The following is a 19,157-nucleotide window of genomic DNA, read 5'->3' as shown; positions in this document are numbered from 1 at the left end:
TCAGGTCCTCCTGACTCCAGGGCCAGTGCTCTATCCACTGCACCACCTGGCTGCCCCCTGTCTTCTTTATAGAGGCAATGTCACCCAAGGCGACAGAAAGCAGGACTCTGGGTTGGATTCCCAGTTCTTCTGCACCAATGTAATGCCACCACCATGGAAGGACTTGGAAAAACCAGTTCTAACAGGAGGATGAGGAGGCTGTAGTAAAAACAGTGATCTTTTCTGAACCCTCAGAGGCCATCAACTCAGTGGGTCACCTTGGTTGGATGTAGGATGTTTGAGAAATTGGAATCAACAATTACCTACACTGGTTGGTGTCCATGCAACCTTCTTGTTCAGTAGTCATATCTCAGGGCCCAGGTGTGGCATCTTATGGATTGAGCAAGTAGGAAGATCGATAGGCAAGTAACTTCATCTCTCTGGCCTGGGCTAGATAGATGATCAATAAGGTCCTGGAATGACTCTGGTGTTTCATACTGCATGTGTTAAGGCAGCTAGGTGGCACAGTGGATAGATCTCTGGGCCTGGAGTTAGGAAGACCTGAGTTCAAATCCTCCACACTTCCTAGCTATGTGACTCTGGGCAAGTCATTGAAACTCTGTCTGATTCAGTTTTCTCCACTGTAAAATGGGGTGAAAATGAGATGATATTTGTAAAGTGCTTAGCATGTGCCTGGCACTTAGGTGCTTAATGAATGTTTATTCTCTTGCTTTCCGTCCCTTACCTCTAGTATTCTGTGCTTTATGTGTTATGGTTCCTTCTATCACTGACATTCTATGTTCTACAGCCAGCATCATTGTACTGTAGAAGGAGTTTGCATCTGGAGTCAGATGGCCTGGATTTGAATCCCAGCTTGGTCATGTACTACCTGTGTGACTTTGGACAAGTCACATCATCCTCCTAAGCCCCAATTTTCTCATCTACCCAATTAAAGTCCTTGCTCAAAATCCCACGATCCCGAGAGTACAGGAAGGGTTTGTACTGGCCACACTAACCAGCAGGAGTGTGTGTCCCTGAATATGAGCAAGGGAGAATAAGAATGGGGAGGAGAGGTACCCGGACAACTGTAATTATGAGAAAGTGATATTAGGAGCTGAGAGAGAAATGCGGCACTAAGAGATAAGAGAAAGGCAAACATTGGAGATAAGAGGGATAGATAGTAGGAGATAAGAGACCTGGGGACCTTGAGAAATAAGAGAGTGGAGGAGAACAGAGCAAAGGGGAAATCAGATGGGGGACAAGGGCAGTACCTGGGACATTAGACAGGAGAAAACAGAGTTCCCAGAAGGAAAGAGATAAGTGAGTGTATTAGTCAGCTTGGGATCACATGCCTCAGGAATCAGCCTAAGAACCTTATTAGTCAGACTACTGATGGATAGGGCCCTGGATTTAGAGTCAGGAAGGCCAAAGTTCAAACTGTTACCCATATACTTATAGGCAAGCCACTTAACCTGTTTCAGCCTCAGTTTCCTCATCTGTAAAATAGAGATAATAGCACCAACCTCATGAGTTTATTGTAAGGCTAAACCAAGACTTTGCAAACCTTAAAGGACTACACAAGGCAGCTATATGGCACAGTGGATAGAGCATGGGATTTAGGGACAGGAAGACCAGAGATCAAATCCTTCCTCAGACACGTATTAGATGTGTGTTCCTGGGGAAGTGACCTAGCCCTATGTGCTTCAGTTTCCTCAACTGTAAAATGGAGACAATAATAGCAATTACCACTCAGGGTTGTCACCAAGATCAAGTTGCAAAGTGCTTTGCAAACCTTAAAATATTACCTAAGTGTTAGCTACCCTAAGAGGAAGAATAATTGAGCAGAAAAAGCCCTAGACTTGGAGTTAAAGAACCTGGATTTGAATTCTGGCTCTGCTTCTTAATGCTCGTATGATTTTTGAAAAAATCACTAAATCCTACAGTTTCCTCATCTGTAAAACCAAGGGTTTGATTAGCTCAGGGTTCTCAAATGGCGTTTTCTATCAAGGGCTATATTTGGCAGACTAGTCCAATCGATGGATCTCTTTTCAGAATTTTACACACACACACACACACACACACACACACACACACACGTATATATTTGAAGGAAATGCTACCTTTTAGCTAGAGTTTAATGAAAATAAAAATGTAATTTTTTTTTTCCTATCCAAGTTCACGGGCCTGCTGAAGTCTATCCACAGACCCCTGGGAGATCCTTAGATCCATATTAGGGCCCTCTGGATGAGAGGATCTCTAAGGTCTCTTCCAGCTCTAGAAGTATAATCAGTGGTTCGGGATGAAATCAATGACGCCTGCAGTTCCATATACAAACCCTGCTAGGGATAAATAAGAGTCCAAGAAGCATCTGCCCTGCCAAGTTTATTAGTAAAAGCTGAGCTTACATGGGCCCTCAAAGGTAGAAAGGAAGAGTAAAGAAGTTGGTGAGGTGTAGAGGAGTTACTGTGTAATAGCCAGGCCCCAAAGTTGGCTGCTTGAGGATCGGAAGGGGGAAAAAAGGTGGCCTGAGCTGGCCTAGGGTGTTCCGCAGCCTGGGAAAGTGCAAGCAAAGTCTGGGGCATCAGGAGCTGGTCCTGTCCAATGGTCCCCCCAAAACTCAGAAGGTGGGGTCATACACACGCCCCATGAAGACAGGGAACTTGTACTTCTGGTGCCACAGTAGGAAGATGAAGGGTTGCTTCACCTCGAAGATGGGTATGCTTCGGGCTAGGGAGATGGTGGAGGCTGCTGATGCCTCCACCCCTGCTTCATTCAGCTCTAGCGTGGTCTGGTGACGGGCAGCAGACACTTGGACCTCCGGGTCATCAGTCAGCCCACACAGGTTGAGATCATAGGAGAAGTCAAAGAATTCTGGGCCGAAGAGTCCAAGGGAGAGAAAGTCAGCATCAGTGTGACCGGTGGGAGACCCAGGGGCATCCCTACCCACAGATGAGGGACAGGCCTTGCCTTGTGCTCTCAGCCCTGGAGAATGAAGTCATTTCTGCATTCCCACCTCCCAATCCCAGGAAATGAGCTCATGAAATCTGCCTCCAACCTCCCTCTTCAGCCTCATTTACATTCCAGTCTAATTGGACCGCTACCTATTTCCAGAATTTGATATTCCAGCTCCTTCCATTTTATATTCCCAGAGACAGCTCAATCCCTCTGCCTCGAAGGCACTCCTTGATCAGCTTGGTCTGTTTCTCTCTCTCTCCCTTTCTTTCTCTCTCTCTCTCTCTCTCCCTTTCTTTCTCTCTCTCTCTCTTCTCTCTCTCTCTCTCTCTCTCTCTCTCTCTCTCTTCTCTCTCTTTCTCTCTTTCTCTCTTTCTCTCTTTCTCTCTTTCTCTCTTTCTTTTTCTTTCTTTCTTTCTTTCACATTTGACTTGCCCAGGGTCACACAGGTAGTGTCAAGTGTTTGGTCTGAGGCCGGCTTTGAACAGAGGTCCTTCTGACTTCAGGGCCAGTGCTCTATCCACTGCACCACCTAGCCGCCCCCTTCTCTTTCTTTAAGGACCAACCCAGGTGCTACCAACTCCATGCAGCTTCCCTCAATGGCCATAGCTAGAAGTGTTCTCTCCTTCCTGGAATGTCCCTGGAACACTTGGTCTAGGCCTCTCCAAAGCCCCTGTCACACACTGCCTCATATTATGCTGCTCTGTAAACACCATACCCCACAGGAAAATGTACTCATTTAAGGACTGTCACATTTTTTGTCTTTTTATCACTAGCGCCTATACCCAGTAGATGGTTAATTAATGTTTCTTGACTTGAATTGATTTGAAGTTAGATCACAAATGCTAATTCTTTGAGAACCTTCCAAAGATGTTTTAAGTGATTGCTTCTCATCTATTGAAATCCTCCTAACCCTTAAAGTACATCTCAAATCCAGCCACTTCCACCGTGAAGCCCCTCACTGGACCTTACCTAGCACTTTGTTAGATTTTAGACTATATCCTTGAAAGCAGGAATTAGCTTTCTTTCCCTTTCTCTTACTTTATTGAATTTATCAATTAACAAGCCCTATTTCTTTTTCTCTCTCTCCCACCCACCTCAAACAAGATAATGTTTGTAAAAGTACTTAGTACAGCCTTGCAGAGAGTGTCTGGTACTTAAATGCTCATTTCCTTCCTTCCATCTCCCAACTTAAAAATCAAAAAGAAAAAAAATGTAGAAATTGTTTTATTCTTTTTTTTTGTATCCCCAATGCCTAGCACATACAATGTCTGACATATAGTAAGTGCTTAATAAATGCTCATGATTGATTGATAACTCCATTACGCTTAAGAAATATTCTGTTTTCTAGTCATCTCTATATGTGTCATGACTCCTAGACTATAAAGTACTTGAGGACAAAGCCTTTATCTAAATTTTGTGTCTCCCTCACCACATCTAGAATGGGAGGGATGTGTACACAGTTGGCATCTAATAAATGTCTGTCTGTTGTATATGCTGTGTTCTCCTCTTCCAATACACCTCAGTTCCAGCTTCCTGTGCTTCACCTACTCCTTCACTGTGGCTCCTTTCAGTCTACAAACATTCCCATCTCCTCTATCCAGAAAAAAGCCTTCACTATACCCTCCTATCTTCTCCTCCTTTCTTGCCAAACTCCTGGAAAAAGATGCCTGTATTCCTTGCCTCTCCCCTCACTCACTTCTTTTTTTTTTTTTTTTTGGTTAGGCAATTGGGGTTAAGTGACTTGCCCAGGGTCACACAGCTAGTAAGTGTCAAGTGCTTGGTCTGAGGTTGGATTTGAACTCAGGTCCTCCTGGCTTCAGGGCTGGTACTCTATCCAGTGTGCCACCTAGCTGCCCCTTTTCCCCTGGTTTTGGTGACACTTCTCTCTCCCAAGATTCCTGTTTGTCCTTTCTTTTTCAGGATACTTTGTTGGCTCATACATGTCAAGTGCCATAATTGTGGGCGTACCTCAACGCTGTCATAAGACTTACTCTCTTCTCCCTCTACATCTCTCCTGATCACATCATGAACTCCCATTGGTTTCATTTTCATTTCCATGCACATGATTCTCTATATCTTGCTTCAGTATCTTTTTTGGGCTCCGTTCATGCATTTCCAATTGCGCAGTGGACATTTCAAACTGAATGGCTTATAAATATCTCAAACCCAATAAGTTTAAAACCCAACTCCTTGCATATTTTCCCCAAACCCACCCTTCTTCCAAAATTGCCTATTTCTGCCAAGGGCTCCCAGATGCTCCCATCTTCCAGGTTTGCAACCTTAGAACTCTCTCTTTGTGTCTGTGTCTCTCTGTCTCTCTCTGTGTCTGTCTGTCTGTCTCTCTCTTTCTGTCTCTCTGTTTCTCACTCTGTCTCTCTCTCTCCCCCTGTCTTTCTCTCTCTCTCACTCTGTCTCTGTCTCTCTCACCCTTCTAATCAGCTGCCAAATATTGCCATTTCTACGTCCACAATCTTTCACATTCACCCAATTCTCACTGATCACATGGCCCCTCATCATTTCTCCCATGGATCATTGCTATGACCTTCTTATTGGTCTCTCTGCCTCATGACTCTCCTTTCTTCAATTCACCTGCCAAAGTGATTTTCCTTAAGTACAGATCTGACTATGTTAGCTCTCCTCCTCAATAAACTATGGTGGCTCCCTCTTGTCTCCAGGATAAAATATGGACTCCTGTACTTGGCTTTTGAAGCCCTTTGTAACCTACCTGGAGCCCAGTAGTTTTCAATTTCATTATGAATGATCCTCCTTCCCACAATCTGCTGTCTAGACAAACAGACTTTCTTGCTGTTTCTCTTGAATGACAGTCCATCTTATTCCTTCGTGCATGGAATATAGGCTTTGTGATCTCAGTGTCTAATACAATGTCTGGCTCATAATAGGCAATCAGGATTGAGTGACTTGCCCAGGGTCACACAGCTAGTAAGTGTCTGAGGCTGGGTTTGCACTCAGGTCCTCCTGACTCCAGGGCCAGCTACTCTATCTGCTGTGCCGCTTACTAAGTGACGCCCCTCATCACAGACTTTTAATAAATGCTTGCTGACTGATTGATTGATTCCACAGATTGCCAGCATGAAAAGGGCTCCTCAGACATCCTTTCCATTCCTCCCCAGGCAAGGCTACACTTTTTCCATGGGACTGGACCCAGAGTCTGGAATTGACCCTAGTGATATATTTCTCGAAAGAACCGAGGGACTGGGATACACGAGCCTGGCTCAGGTACTTATGTGCTATGTGATCTGGAACACGTCCCTGAATCCTGAGCTTCAGCTTCCAAAGTCCCAAGTTCTTCACTGAGTCCAACACTCTCATTTTACAGATGAGAAAACTGGGGCATGAGGAAGTTACTTGCCCAGGGCCACGCAGTTAGTGTCTGAGGCAGGATTTGAATCCAGGTCTTCCTGACTCCAAGTCCAGTGTTCTCTCCACTCTGCCATGTTGCCCATCAGGGGGATTGTTGTGAGGGTCAAATGAGATAGTGGGGGTTAAAGCATTTAGGAGAGCCCCAAGCCTATCTGGATGGACCACGTTCTTATCCCCTTGTCCTCCCCAGTCCTGCTTTACACTGAGGAAAAACAACGAGGTCAAAGAGCTTACCCATCTTCTCCAAGATCTCTAGCAGGTCCTGGCTGGTGTTCACCTTGAGTCGAGGCATAGTCAGCAGGGTTGATTGACTCTTGCTCTTCTCCAGCTTCTCCAGGATGGCCCCGAAGACTGAACTGCTGAGGCCCTGTTCCACCTCAGCAAGCTGAATGCCCAAGTGCTGAGGCAGCAGGATCACCAGACTCAAGTCATCGGAGAGCGGCAGACGACCCACCTGAGGACCAAGAGATGTGGCCCCTCAGCCTTCCCGGTGCTGGCTAGATCTGAGAGCTGCCCCTGCTGAGCCCTAGGGAAGGCTCCTGCTTGCCTTGGGAGCTACAGGGCCCTAGGATGAGAAAGCCAGGCCTGGGAGGGGTCTCAGAGGCCATCTACTATGATTCCCCCATTTTCCACATATGGAAACTGAGGCTCAGGAAATAGATTTCCCAAAGATCACACAGATGTCAGAGAGAGGATTCAGACTCACGTCCTTTGATTCCAAATGGGTAGAAGCTCCTCAGGGGATGGAAAACATTAACTCTAGTGCTTCTGAGGAATTCTGGAGGAGAAGAAGGGGCCCTGCAGTGTGAGCTGTGGCATGTTGACATTGGGGGCTCAGGCAAATATTTGGTAGTCACAAGAGTCCGTGTAGTACAGCACCAAGAGTCGGGATATAGGACAGTCTGGGTCTGAATTCTGGTCCTGGCATTAATTAGCTGTTTGACCCTAGGCAAGCCACTTTATGCCACTGAGCCTTAATTTCCTCATCTGTAAAATGGGGATGACATCCACCTACTTTATTTGGCTGTAGTGAGAAAAGTGCTTTGTAAACCTTAAAGGATTTGTATGAAAGACCCCACCTGGAGGTGGAGAAAACCATGAGATATTGGATGGCTTTTGAAACTGGTGGATGAGCCAGGACACTAAGCAGCAACTTCTTTCACTCTGCAGGAGGAACAGCCATTTGCCAAGGTTCACTTCTGGGCCTCGTTCTTAGGCATCCTTCAGAACCCACCTGTGATGTCCCTTCCTCCACAAAGTCACCTTCTGTGACTAACTCCCACCTCCCCTTTGCACTGCGCTCGCTCTCTCTCTCTCTCTCTCTCTCTCTCTCTCTCTCTCTCTCTCTCTCTCTCCACTGAGCCTCTCTCCTGCATTTATAGCGACTACTTCCTGCCCCAGCACTTAATCAACCTCAAATGTTTCCCCACTTGTGGGCAGTGGTGGTGGGGTGTGGAAAAACATTAGTCTTGGCATTAGAAAACCTAGATTTCTTCTAAGCTCCAACCTCAACTATCTGCATGATCATGAGCAGCTCTCTGAGGCTCAGTTTCCTCATCTGCAAAATGAGGATAATGATCCTTGTATTTCATAAAGAAAGAGTTACTTTGGAAGTGTGAACTGCCCTCGCTAGTCTCATTCTGTTGAGAAATTGAGGGCACCACACACGTACACGCACATGTGTGCCCACACACATGCATGCACATGCATATATACCCCACACGTGTATGCACACACCATGCATGTATATGCACACGTGTGCCCACGCACATATACATGCACCACACAGACACATAGTTTTCTCAGCCTTCTGGGTTCCCTTGTAGTTTGGCCAGAAAGGCATACTTAGTCTCAGTGGGACTCATGTGAACTCAGTTGCTGCTGGTGGGGTGAAGGAGCCCAGGGATCCCTGCCTTCCTCAGGCAACCACTGGAGAGAAGAAAGTTATAAAAAGCGGAGTAGAAAGAAGAGGAGAAGGAAGGGAGCACAGAAGATGAATGAGATTCTGCAGTCCTAAAGGGAGAGTGGTTAGAGCATAAAGATCCCTCCATGTCTATGAAAACAGGAATTACAAAAGGGCCCCAGGAGGTGAGTGTAGGGTGGAGATGGTTGGTGGCAAGACTCTTTGTCCTCACCTTGGCTTTCAAATTGGGGTCTGTGAAATGGGTCACCGGGTACTTCTCACTCTTCATCATGGACACCTTCACCTTCACCTTGGAGGTTTTGGGGTAAAAGGTCTCCTGGGAAGTTTTTTTGGGGTTGAATGTAATCTTCCATTTGGCTAAAGGAAAGAAAAAAGGGAGTGGGAAGACAGAGGCAGGAAGACATGAGCCTTGTGCTGGAGAAAAGCTTAATAAAGGCTCGCATCTTCTTCATGACAATAAAAGTGCAAATATTTACTAAATTAATAGTAAATGGAGTATTTACTTAAAATTACTAAGTAACTCTTAAAGGTGAAACTAAATAATTGACCTATTCAGTTATTAGTTAAATGAATCGACTAAATTAATTAAATGATTGGTTTAAATAGGTATCCAATTGATAGATGCCTGGAAGTAATACTCACATCACTGAGTTCACAGCTCTACTTAAGTTTAAAAATGGGAAAAGGAAGGCTCACCAATGAAAGAGTGGGGCCTATTGAGGACAAGTCATTCCAAATCTCATGCTGTTTGCCCCATACCCAGCGGTGTCTGGGAGAAGAGGCATGTCAGGCTTTCTAGAAGGTTTGGTAGTGAGTGGGCTGTTAGCTCTGAGACAAAGTGTGGAAAATCTTGAGGGGAAAACGAACCTGTGGAGAAGTGCTAGGATGGGAAGAGGTTGTCCCCTGGGGTACAAGCTCATTCCAAACTTCCAGAGAGCCAGCAACACAACATTACAAAAGGACCCAAAGGTTCTGGGACTTCATCAGCATAGAGAACTCTTGGTGTGGGAACTTTCCCACATATCCAGATTTCCACTCATTTGTAACTAGGGATAAGCAATGTGGAAATGAAGTGACTTGCACAAGGTTACACAACTAGAGAGAGCCAGAGGAGGTATTTGAACCCAGGCCTTTCTGACTCTAAGCCCAGTAACTAATCCAGTGGCCTCTTATGGCAGGCAACAGCAGAAGCTGGTGTTTAAATCATGCTTTGAAACTGATCACGAGTTTTACACAAGTTGTCACATTTGATCCCTTACCCTTGAGGTAGATAGTATTGACTAGGACAAGCTTGGTCTCTGGCGGTAGGCTCTTCAGGAGGCTGACGATCTTGTTTTTGGTCTGGTTGGCCACCCATGAGTTGATCAAGGCCAAGTTCGCCTCACTGTCATTGCTCAGAACCATGGGCTGGCTGCCATACAGGGTCTGGGAGGCATTCACAAAGTTCTTCTTTAGAATCAAGTCTGGGAGAATGACAATGGGCAGGCCATGGTGAGAAGAGAAGAGGGAACCTTCTCAGCCCCTTGCCAGGGCAGCGTTTTAGCTGACCACATGTGTGGGCCAGTCTTCCTCTTCCTACTCCAGAGAATCATGGAAGCCGGTAAGGGATCTTAGTCTAACTCTTTCATTTCAGCATTGAGGACATGGAAGCCCAAGGGGTTTGCCAGAGTCAATCAGTTAGGAGCAGAGCTGGGATAACAACAACAGCAACGTTATCCTTCTCTTACAGATGAGGGAACTGGGGCACAGAGACAAGAGTCCTGCATGGGCAGGATCTGAATGGAGGTCTTCCTCCACCTAAGTCCAACCTTTAATCCTTTCTTTTTCTGTCCTCCATGCCCCCACCCTCGCAGTGTGTGCATTCACTTCATGCTTCACCAAAGCTGCGGGTCTGGATCACAAAGTCTCCTGACTTCTAGTCTAGTGCTCAGCCCAATACACCCTCCTCCTCCTTGCCTTTCCCACTCCCTTAGGCTCACACCCAGTCTTCCTAATGCACGCCACAACACCTTGGCAATCTTCCTGCCTTGCTGTACTGATGCTTCTGTGCCCTCCAAACTGGATCTCTAGAGACCATGCCCTAGGAGCTAAGCCACTCCGCTCTGGATCTCCCTTCCTGGGGCCATGATTGAGGAGAACCCAGTTTATCTAGCTGGCACCCAATCATGCTTTCTCCCATGTATCTTCCTGCTATGCTATGGTCTGTATCTGGCTCCTGCCCTTCCTCCTCTCACTGTGAGAATGGTAGTCAAATGAACACTACCAATGTTTCTAGAAAGAGTATGTATGTCAGTTGATTGCCCCATGGCTCTACTCAATATCCTTGTGACTTACCAGGCCAAAGTATCTTTTCCCAGCTACCACTCCCCAATGTGTTATCTCCTACCATTATAATGTATGCTCCTTAAGGACAGCTCTCTTTTGTATTTCTATTACCAGCCCTTGACACAATGTTTAGAACATAGGAGGCACTTAATAAATGTATTTCAATTCATTCATTCATTCATTCATTCATTCATTCATTCATTCATTCATTCATTCATTCAATGTCATACTCAGTTCTACAAAAGTCCTGTACTCTGATTTAGCAATTCTTATCATATCTATAGCTCCCCATCTTTTCCACTTCTGGAATCTCAGGACCAATGACAGGCAGTTGCCAAGTACAGCTGAGAACCCTTAGAGCTCTCTTCGGCAATGGGGAGCAGCTGACTCATCTGTCCTTGCTGATGGCCTCTCACCAGGACTGTGGAAGATCTGAGAAGCTGAGATGAAACCACTGGACGATAGGTTCTTCAGGGCTTGGTGGACACAGTCAGAGTCCCTGGGGTAAGATAGAATGTCTTCCAGATTTCCCTTGGTGGTATTTCCAGCTCCTGGGGTAGGTGAAACAGGATTGAAAGTTAGTAGTTGAGACTGGAGTCAAGGCTGGGACAGGCCACAGAAGAGGGTCTATTTTCATGCTATGGAGGCTTCTTGAGAAGCCCTGGAAAAGGGCAGACATTGAGGCTTCTCACTTCCCAACAAGGCTCTGTCCTAGGCCTTCTTCCTTTTACTCTCCCACTTGGTGAACACCTTCACTCTTATTGCTTCAGGCCTAACCTCTGAGCAGATGAGTTCCCTAATCCATATTTTCACCCTCCATCTCACCCCAGTGCTCCAATAACACACTTCCAAGTAGCAGTTGAAGGTTTCCTGGTGAAAGCTCTGCTGAGATTTCAAACTCAGCTTGTCTAGAGCTAAGCTCACCATCTCCTTTCTTACACTGGCCTCTCCTTCTAACTCCTCCAAGCCTGTCGAGGGTACTGCCATCTTTCCAGTTACCTAGATTTGCAATCTTGGAATCACCTTTGGCTCTTTTTTTTTCCTCCCTCAATCCTTGCATCTAGTTAGCTGCTGAGAAGACTCATTCCTATCTTGGCAATATCTCTTGTATCCAACCCTTCCCCTTTACTGCCCCTTGCATCCACCCTAGCTCATACATATCCTCGTGTTTTCTTGTTTAGACTACCATTTCCCAGATGATATCCCTACCTCCAGCCTCTTTCCTTTCTAACCTATCTTCCACATTGCTGCCCAAATAACCTTTTTCACTTAAGTACTGCTAGGATTATGTTACTCCTCTACTCAGAAGCCTCCCCATTGCCTAACAAATAAAACAGAAATGTTTGATCTTATCATTCGAGGCTGTCTATGAGCTAGCTATAACCTCTACGGCTTCCTTCAAGCCTTAATTCAAGTTCTATTTTCTTATGAGAAGTCTTTCCTGAGGCCCCCAGCTGCTGATGCCTTTCCTTCAAAATCATCTTCTATTTTGTATAGGCCTTGATATGGACAAATTGCTTCCCCAGCTAAAGTGTAAGCTTTTTGAGGGCAGAGACTGCGTTCCATTTTTTTTTATATTGTCAGCACCTAGGATAGTGCCTCGCATGTAGTAGGTATAGTAATAAAGCTGTTGATCTATCTCATATTACTCCCTTTCATGAAATCAAAATTCCAGCCAAACTGGATGGTTTTCTCAGATCCAGTAGGAATCACCTTTGTAACAACAGCAACAAAGTAAAGTACAACAAAAGAACAAGCCACGTATGCAAATATGTGTCACTCCACATCTAGAATCCACGACCTCTCTGCTAAGAAACAGGAGACTCGATTCCCCAGCATTTCTCTGAAGTATACATTGAACTATTCTCCATGCTTCATCCTCATCCTGTGCTTTGTCTACATGGCTTTGCTCACACTAGCCATCTCCCCAGACTAGAATGGACTCCTACCTCTTCACCTCTTTATCTGTTAAAGTCCTTCCCTTTTTTTTTTGTTTTAGGCAATTGGGGTTAAGTGACTTGCCCAAGGTCACACAGCTAGTAGGTGTCAAGTATTTGGTCTGATGCTGAATTTGAGCTCAGGTCCTCCTGACTTCAGGGCCAGTGTTCTATCCACTGCACCATCTCGCTGCCCCGCTCCCTTTCTTTGAAGTCCAACTCAGATATCCCCTATTCCATTAAACCTTTGCTGATACTCACCTCCACCTCATTCTCAAATTTCTGGACTTTGTTCTTTCTCCCCATGGTTTTCCCTTTCATTAGCTTGTAAACTCCTTAAAGGCAGGTTCCCTATAATATCTTAGCTTGGTAACCCAGCACTAAGCACAGGTTAATATCTTACAAAGAGTGGATACCTAACACAAATACTGCATATCTATAGTTCCCAAGCTTGGCCCTGAAGAAGAGATATGAGGTGGCGAGCTATGGGTGTGGAACGTCAGGCTTGTTCTATGTATTGGTTTGTTTTAATGAATCACTCCCCCTCACTTTTTTTGAATTCTTTTTTTTTTTTTATAAGTAATGATTTTCTGGGTGGGGAAGGAGAAGGGATCTATTGGGATATGAAGGTGATAATCTCTCATGAGAAATTTTTTAAAGAGATTGCCGAATTGAATTGTTTTCCAGCTACTTGGCCCTGGGAAGAGAAGGGGAGGAGAAAAAGGAGACACGGTGTCTGCTGCCTTTGGAAGGATCTCTTCCTTTGGGGGTCTAGGTTTCCCTTCCGATTCTCCTTTTCTCACAATTCATCTCTTCCTCTCCGCTCACACAGCCAAAACCCAAGGTGAAGCCCTCTTCAGCTTTCTCTGTCCTTTTCATAAAAAAGATCGAATGGATGTAATTTTTTCATCTTAATCTCATTGATGGGCAGTGTGGTGTGGAAAAAAGCTGGCTTCTGGGTCAAGAAGATCTGAGTTCAAATCCTATCTCTGGACAGGTACTGGCTGTGCGACCCTAGGCAAGATACCTAACTTCTCATTGACTAAGGTGACTCTCTAAGGTGATATGTGGCAAATCGAGAGCCAATCTGCATTGGTAAAGGAAATTTCTCACCAAGAGCTCCCTGTACCCATGAAATCCTCAGCACAGTAAACATATATATGTACGTATGTACGCACACACATTATATATGTGTGTGTTTATGTATGTATATATAATGTATTTAGTGTTTACATGACCATGAATTTCAAGAACATCCCTCCTCTCTGATCTATCCATCGAGCTTGGTCTACTCATCACCTCGCACTGAGGCTGTTGAAATAGGCTCCTAACTGTTCTCTTGGCCTCTACTCTTTGCCTTCTTTGGCCTATCTTTCACTGAATCACAGAATCTGAGTCGGAAGGGACCTTAGAGGCATGTCATCTAAGCCATACCTCGAGAAAAAGGCCATCAACAACATTCTCAGCAAGGAAAAGTGGCCGTCCAGCCTAATGGTATGGAATGAATAAATGAATGAACGAACTACTAATTTAGGAGTAGCAGGCTTTACTATACTGCCCACCGGCGGTGGGGAACCTGTGGCCCCTAAATCCAAATTTCAGTCAAAGGGTCACCCTTGAGGACCTAGAGTGTGACCTCAAGGCTCTGGGTCCCCACCCCTGGTCCAGGACACACAAAATATTACAGATCCCTGTTCTGGAAGCTGGTTCTTTCCTTCCAGGCTTCAGGCTTTCAATTTGGCTAAGCTGCTGCCAGGTGAGCTGTGGTGCCCTTAGATACAGTGGTGAGTATAAAACAATTAGTTTTCCCCCAAGTCTGGAATATCATGGCAACAGCTGTTTCCTAGGATAACCAGAGATAACTGGAGCAAAGACCCCAGCAAGCTCGTGTAATCTCCTGTGCCAAACTGGTGGAAGAACATGGATGAGGGTGGCACAGGATGGGCAGGCATAGATGGGTTGCTATCTACATCATTTGAGGGATTCATCACATTGATGAAATCCCACATCTGGTGGGCTGGAGTAACCCTCACCTTCAGGGTTAGCAACTCACCTTTCTGTGAAGGAGATAGTGTAAGTATTACTATCATCTCCATTTTAAAGATGAGGAGATTGAGGTATGAAGTGATTTGCCCATTGCTAATAAGTAGCAAAGCTAGGATTTGAACCCAGGTCCAGCATTCTTTCCCTCTTTATGTACTATTATATTTCTCTGAATGTTCTTCTCTCCCCACCCCCCATTTGTCCTTATTTAAATTCTATTCTACCTTCCAGATCTAGCAATATTACTCCATTTTCCAAGAAGCTGACTTCACCAGCTGTTCATTCCTCTGATCCTCTGTAACACTTTGTTTGTCCCACTTAAAGGGTACTCACCACATACTGCTGCATGCTATAGTCATGTTGCATACATGGCTTTTCTTCTCTACTAGACTGTGGGCTTCTTAAGGTCAAAGACAACCCCTTGGGCATCTTGGTATCCCCTGAGACCCCCTAGCAAAGAACTTCACACACAGGTGGTGCACAGGGATGAGCAGGAATAGGCCAGTACCTGATGCAATCACCACTGTTTAGAAAACTTCCTCTTGGAGCCATATTGTTATGGCAGTAGTGGGCGTAATCCCATACAGTGTGGTTGTGATTGGAGCAGCCATGAGGATACCAGAGGCAGCTATGATGGGGAGTATCCAGGTGGGCCCTTACCTAATAGGATGTTGGTGAGAAGGCTTGCAATGCTGAATGGGGAAAAGACCATATTGGAGTCTATCTTCTTCACTGATGAGAAGGCCTGATAAAGCTTCAGGGAGAAATCTGTCAGGGCTGCTCCCAACATCTTCTCTGCTTCTTGAGTCTTGATCTCAGAGCAGGAAGTGGCAGGAACCAGGCAGGTAGGTTCAGGAGGGGCCTGAGTGGTTGGCTGGGAAGTTGGTTGAGTGGGGGGCTCTGTAGGGGATAGAGTGGTTGGTTGGGTGGTGGATTCTGTTGGTGGGTGAGTTGAGAAGTTGGTGGAAAGCTTTGTGGGATGATCTGTGAGGGGTTCTGAAGGAGGTATCATAAAGGGATCCACAAATGACTTCTCGCTTGGTCTTCTGTGGACTTCTATTGTCTCCTCTGCAGCTTTTTCATTTTTTACCACTTTCTGGGATGTGATGTGGCCGTTAGAGTTATCCAGATCAGCTTCTGATTCATTCTTTCCACTTGACTGGGTCAAAGATATACCATCCTTATTTGTCTGCACCTTCTCTCTGCTACCATGGTCCACCTTCAAATGCCCAGAAGAAAGGGAGAAGTTGAGTCTTAAGGCCATAGTCCTGGAGACTAGGCCACTTAAGAATGATGTCTAAAGCCATGGAAGGGCTCATATAATCAGCCTCAGATCAGGAAAGGACCTCAGAGACCATCTAATATAATTCATATCTAAACAGGAAACTTCATAAGACACAAGACACCTGAAAAGTGGTAGCCTTTGTTTGAAGACTTCAAACGAGGGACAACCTGCTTTCTTCAGAGGCAACCCATCCCACTTCGACATGACTCTCATTGTTAGGAATTTAGACCTGACATCAAACAGCCTACCATGGTGTAAAAAACACTGGCTCTGGAATCAGATGACATGAGTTCAAGTCCCAGCTCTGCCACCTGTGTGACCTCAGCCAAGTCACTAACCTCTCTGGGCCTTGGGGGAAGGGTTAGACTAGGTGGCTTCTATGATCCCCTTCATCTGTAAGTCCAAGAGCCTATTGCCAAATTTGTCCTTTTTAAAACTTCCAGTGAGGAATGATAGTCCAGGATAGGTTCTATTCTAAGGCTACTCTCTCAAGCTCTAGAGGCCTGAAGGGAGAACTGGGTCCTACTTGGTAGGTAACCTGACCCTACAGAAGGTGGAGTCCAAAAATGTAGGGCTTTCCCATGCTATCCTGTGAGAGTGAGGTGGAAGGGGGCTCAAAGACCCAGAAACCAACTTCAAAGAAACATTTTCTTCCATGGAAAGTTAAACTTTCTTCCAGGTCTTTACCATACAGGGGCATATCTCTGATCCGTGATCCTGTTTCAACCCCATCCCTCTTTCACCTCTCACCCCTACCTACACTTGCACAGTTGGCCAGCAGGCCAGCCATCCACCCACCTTAAAGGGCAGGTAGATTTGTATCAGGAGAGGTCTGAAACCACATGTCCTGGTCCATATTTTAAATGTTTCTTGAGCTCCCTGAGAAGAGGAACTAGGGTTTTTGTTGTTGTTACTGTTTTGTTCTTCCCCGCGCCGCACCCCCCCCACACACACTACAAGGGACTTGTCCAGGGTCACAGAGTTAGCCGTGGCAGAGCCAGGCTTGAACCCAGTGACTTCAAAGGAACATAGCACGGAGGGGAGGAGTGGAGTGGAAAGAGTATCAAGTTCGCTGGCCAAAGTGATGGTCCGAGTCCTGGCTCTACCACTAACGAGCTATGTGACCTTGGACAAGTCTCTTCCCCTCTCAGGTCTTCATTTTCCTTCCCTGTAAAACGAGAGGGTCAAATTCGATGATCCCTAAGGTTCTGTCCAGTTCTAGGAAGCCTTATAAATCGGGAGCGTTTTGGACTATAGCACGGCAGTTCCCTTCTCGTCTCAGCACACAAAGAGTTAATCACGTGCCCTTCTTCCTTACCCCGCCTCCCTCCCTCCCCCCCCGCCAGTCCCCAGAGGAGTGTGTTGGGGTGGGGGCACTTACATCGGCCCGGGCTACTAGAAAGAGCAGCAGAAGGGTCAGCAGCGGGGTCAGCCGGGCGGCCATCTGGGCGTCGCTGTCCGCCTTGACCTGCTGAACCAATGCCGGGGGGTCCCGGGTCAGTCCCCTGCCTGCTGAGACTAAAGGGGCGGGCTCCAGTCCTGGTGCACTGGAGATTGGGGGTGGGGCCCAGGGCAGCCTCAGCCCTCCTTTCTCCTCATTCTTTCGTTCCAGATCCTCTCTTGCTGGGCCTTCCCCTCTTGGGCCCCTCCCCTCGGTTTTGTTTTCCTGTAATCTCTTCCATTTCCCAGCACAGCTGGCCTTCCCTCTCCCCTACCCCCACCTCACCCCACCCCAACCCTGCACCTCCCCTCCTCCTCTCCTCCTCTCCTCCCAGGCCTGGGTCTCTGTCCATCTGTTCAGCGGAGGGGGTCCAAGATCTGGCAGAAAACAGAAACAGGGCAGCAGGAGATGGGGCCCTGGATTAGGGGGGTGGGGTGGAGGTGGGGGTGGGGGAAGAGCTGAGGGGCCTGAGGGGCACAGGGGAAGAGGAGAGGAGTGGAGAAAAGTTCCAAAGAAAAAACCCTAGGGACAGTAGTGGGGATGAGATAGGTTGGGTTGGGGCCTCTAGAGTGAGAATTAAGAGACAGGAGGCCATCCTCTCCTTAAAACCAGAACAGGTTACCTTTCCCACCTTGCCCAGCACCAAACCTGCTTCCCAGCTCCTGATCAGTGGGCAGCTTCAGAGAAGAGTGACCCCAGAGTCCAACCCAGACAGGGTGGAGAGGACCAGCCCTAGCTATGGGCCGGCCCTGGACACTGGCCTGGCCTGTTAAAAATTAAGGATGATTGATTCTACTGTGATTTCCTGTAAATCAGGCTGAGCTGAAGGAGGATTCTGTGAGAAGCCCCAGTTTGTAACCTGCTGGCTGAAGGCCAGGGATGCAGCTAGGACCCCTTTGGGTTGCACAAGTTCAGACATACAATATGGAAAAATCACCATCCCCACCTTTTTAAAGGAAGTTTGTTTTTCTTCACCAGGAATTCAGTTAGTGGAAAGGACACTGGATTTGAAATTGAGAGTTCCAAGTTCAGATCCTAACCTTGCTTCCTACTAGCTGGGTGAAGTTGTTTAACCTCTCTAGCCCTCAGTTTCTGAGTCTGGAAAACAAGACAGTTGGACCAAACGATTTTTTGACCCTTTCTCTCTTAATTCTGTGATTTCCTCTCCCTACTGTAAAGGGAAACTGAGGCACAGAACCTTCCTTGTGGTAAACCAGCTAATCAAACTAGGGATTCTGACTCTTGGATCTGCTCTCTGTCTACCGGAGGAGATGCAAACAAAATGATTGGTTCCCTAAGATCACCCACAGAGTGTGGCTCAATGTCAGTGAATGAGCCAAGGGGCCAGTTGAGCTCCAGGGAGCTAATCCATGCCTCTGGAAAGACATCTGCTGTGGTGGCCCCTCTGCCCTTCATCTACTCTTTGGGTATCTCGACGTCACTGCCATTTGAGAAATGGAATGGGAACGCCTATATGGCCTATTAGGGAACAATGTCCCCAACAGATTGGCAGGGCTTGCCAGAGGTTGTGCTGATAGTTTTTAATCAACTAGTATTGATTAAGCACCTTCAAGACTTGTCACACTTGGTGAGCACTACTCACTCATTCCTGGTGATTCCCGTGGGGACAAAATGATGCTATTAGGAGGAACAGAGAAATCATTGCTGACAATTACCATGTTTGGGGCTAAAACCAAAGACCTCAGGGAAAACGGTGGCTTTTTTCATCACTGTTGTTAATTGAAGGATGTTGGTTCAGAACAGGAAGGCCGACTTGGGAAATGAACAGCAAGCTACAAAGATGGTGTCTGAGGATAGGGAATAGATTTCTGGATCACAGTTAGTTTAAAATACAGGAATAATAATTATTTGACCTAGGATGTAATA

The 19,157-nt window shown here is 46.3% G+C and overlaps 1 protein-coding gene across 6 annotated transcripts; it reads right to left on the bottom strand.

The window, feature by feature from the left end:
* Positions 1-2,344: 2,344 nt before the first annotated feature.
* SERPING1 (serpin family G member 1) lies at positions 2,345-18,015 on the bottom strand. 6 transcript variants are annotated; one of them, XM_020974373.2, is made up of 8 exons: positions 17,919-18,015; positions 17,211-17,300; positions 15,205-15,763; positions 10,981-11,115; positions 9,499-9,702; positions 8,451-8,596; positions 6,550-6,769; positions 2,345-2,850 (listed from the first exon to the last, which is right to left on the bottom strand). In XM_020974373.2, the coding sequence occupies exons 2-8, from the start codon at positions 17,271-17,273 to the stop codon at positions 2,597-2,599; spliced, it is 1,581 nt and encodes a 526-aa protein (XP_020830032.1). In that variant the 5' UTR covers positions 17,274-17,300; positions 17,919-18,015; the 3' UTR covers positions 2,345-2,596. The 6 variants fall into 6 exon arrangements, with proteins under 6 accessions (XP_020830032.1, XP_020830029.1, XP_020830031.1 ...); XM_020974370.2 differs by having other exon boundaries at positions 17,893-17,996; XM_020974372.2 differs by having other exon boundaries at positions 17,211-17,297; positions 17,893-17,996.
* Positions 18,016-19,157: the final 1,142 nt, after the last annotated feature.

The sequence above is a fragment of the Phascolarctos cinereus genome, unplaced genomic scaffold, assembly GCF_003287225.1.
Source record: "Phascolarctos cinereus isolate Bilbo 61053 unplaced genomic scaffold, phaCin_HiC Scaffold_9;HRSCAF=440, whole genome shotgun sequence".
NCBI lineage: Eukaryota > Metazoa > Chordata > Mammalia > Diprotodontia > Phascolarctidae > Phascolarctos > Phascolarctos cinereus.
Note: the sequence above shows the minus strand (reverse complement) of the source record. Positions and strands in the feature narration are given on the sequence as shown.

Bases quoted from the DNA above. Each gene is read 5' to 3' on its own strand.
- SERPING1 (XM_020974373.2), bottom strand. From the start codon at position 17,273: ATGGCCGCCCGGCTGACCCCGCTGCTGACCCTTCTGCTGCTCTTTCTA. The intron at 6,770-8,450 runs GTGAGGACAAAG...CTTGGTCCTCAG, and splicing joins ACCCCAATTTGAAAGCCAAG to GTGGGTCGTCTGCCGCTCTC. The intron at 2,851-6,549 runs GTAAGCTCTTTG...TCTTCGGCCCAG, and splicing joins AGAGATCTTGGAGAAGATGG to AATTCTTTGACTTCTCCTAT.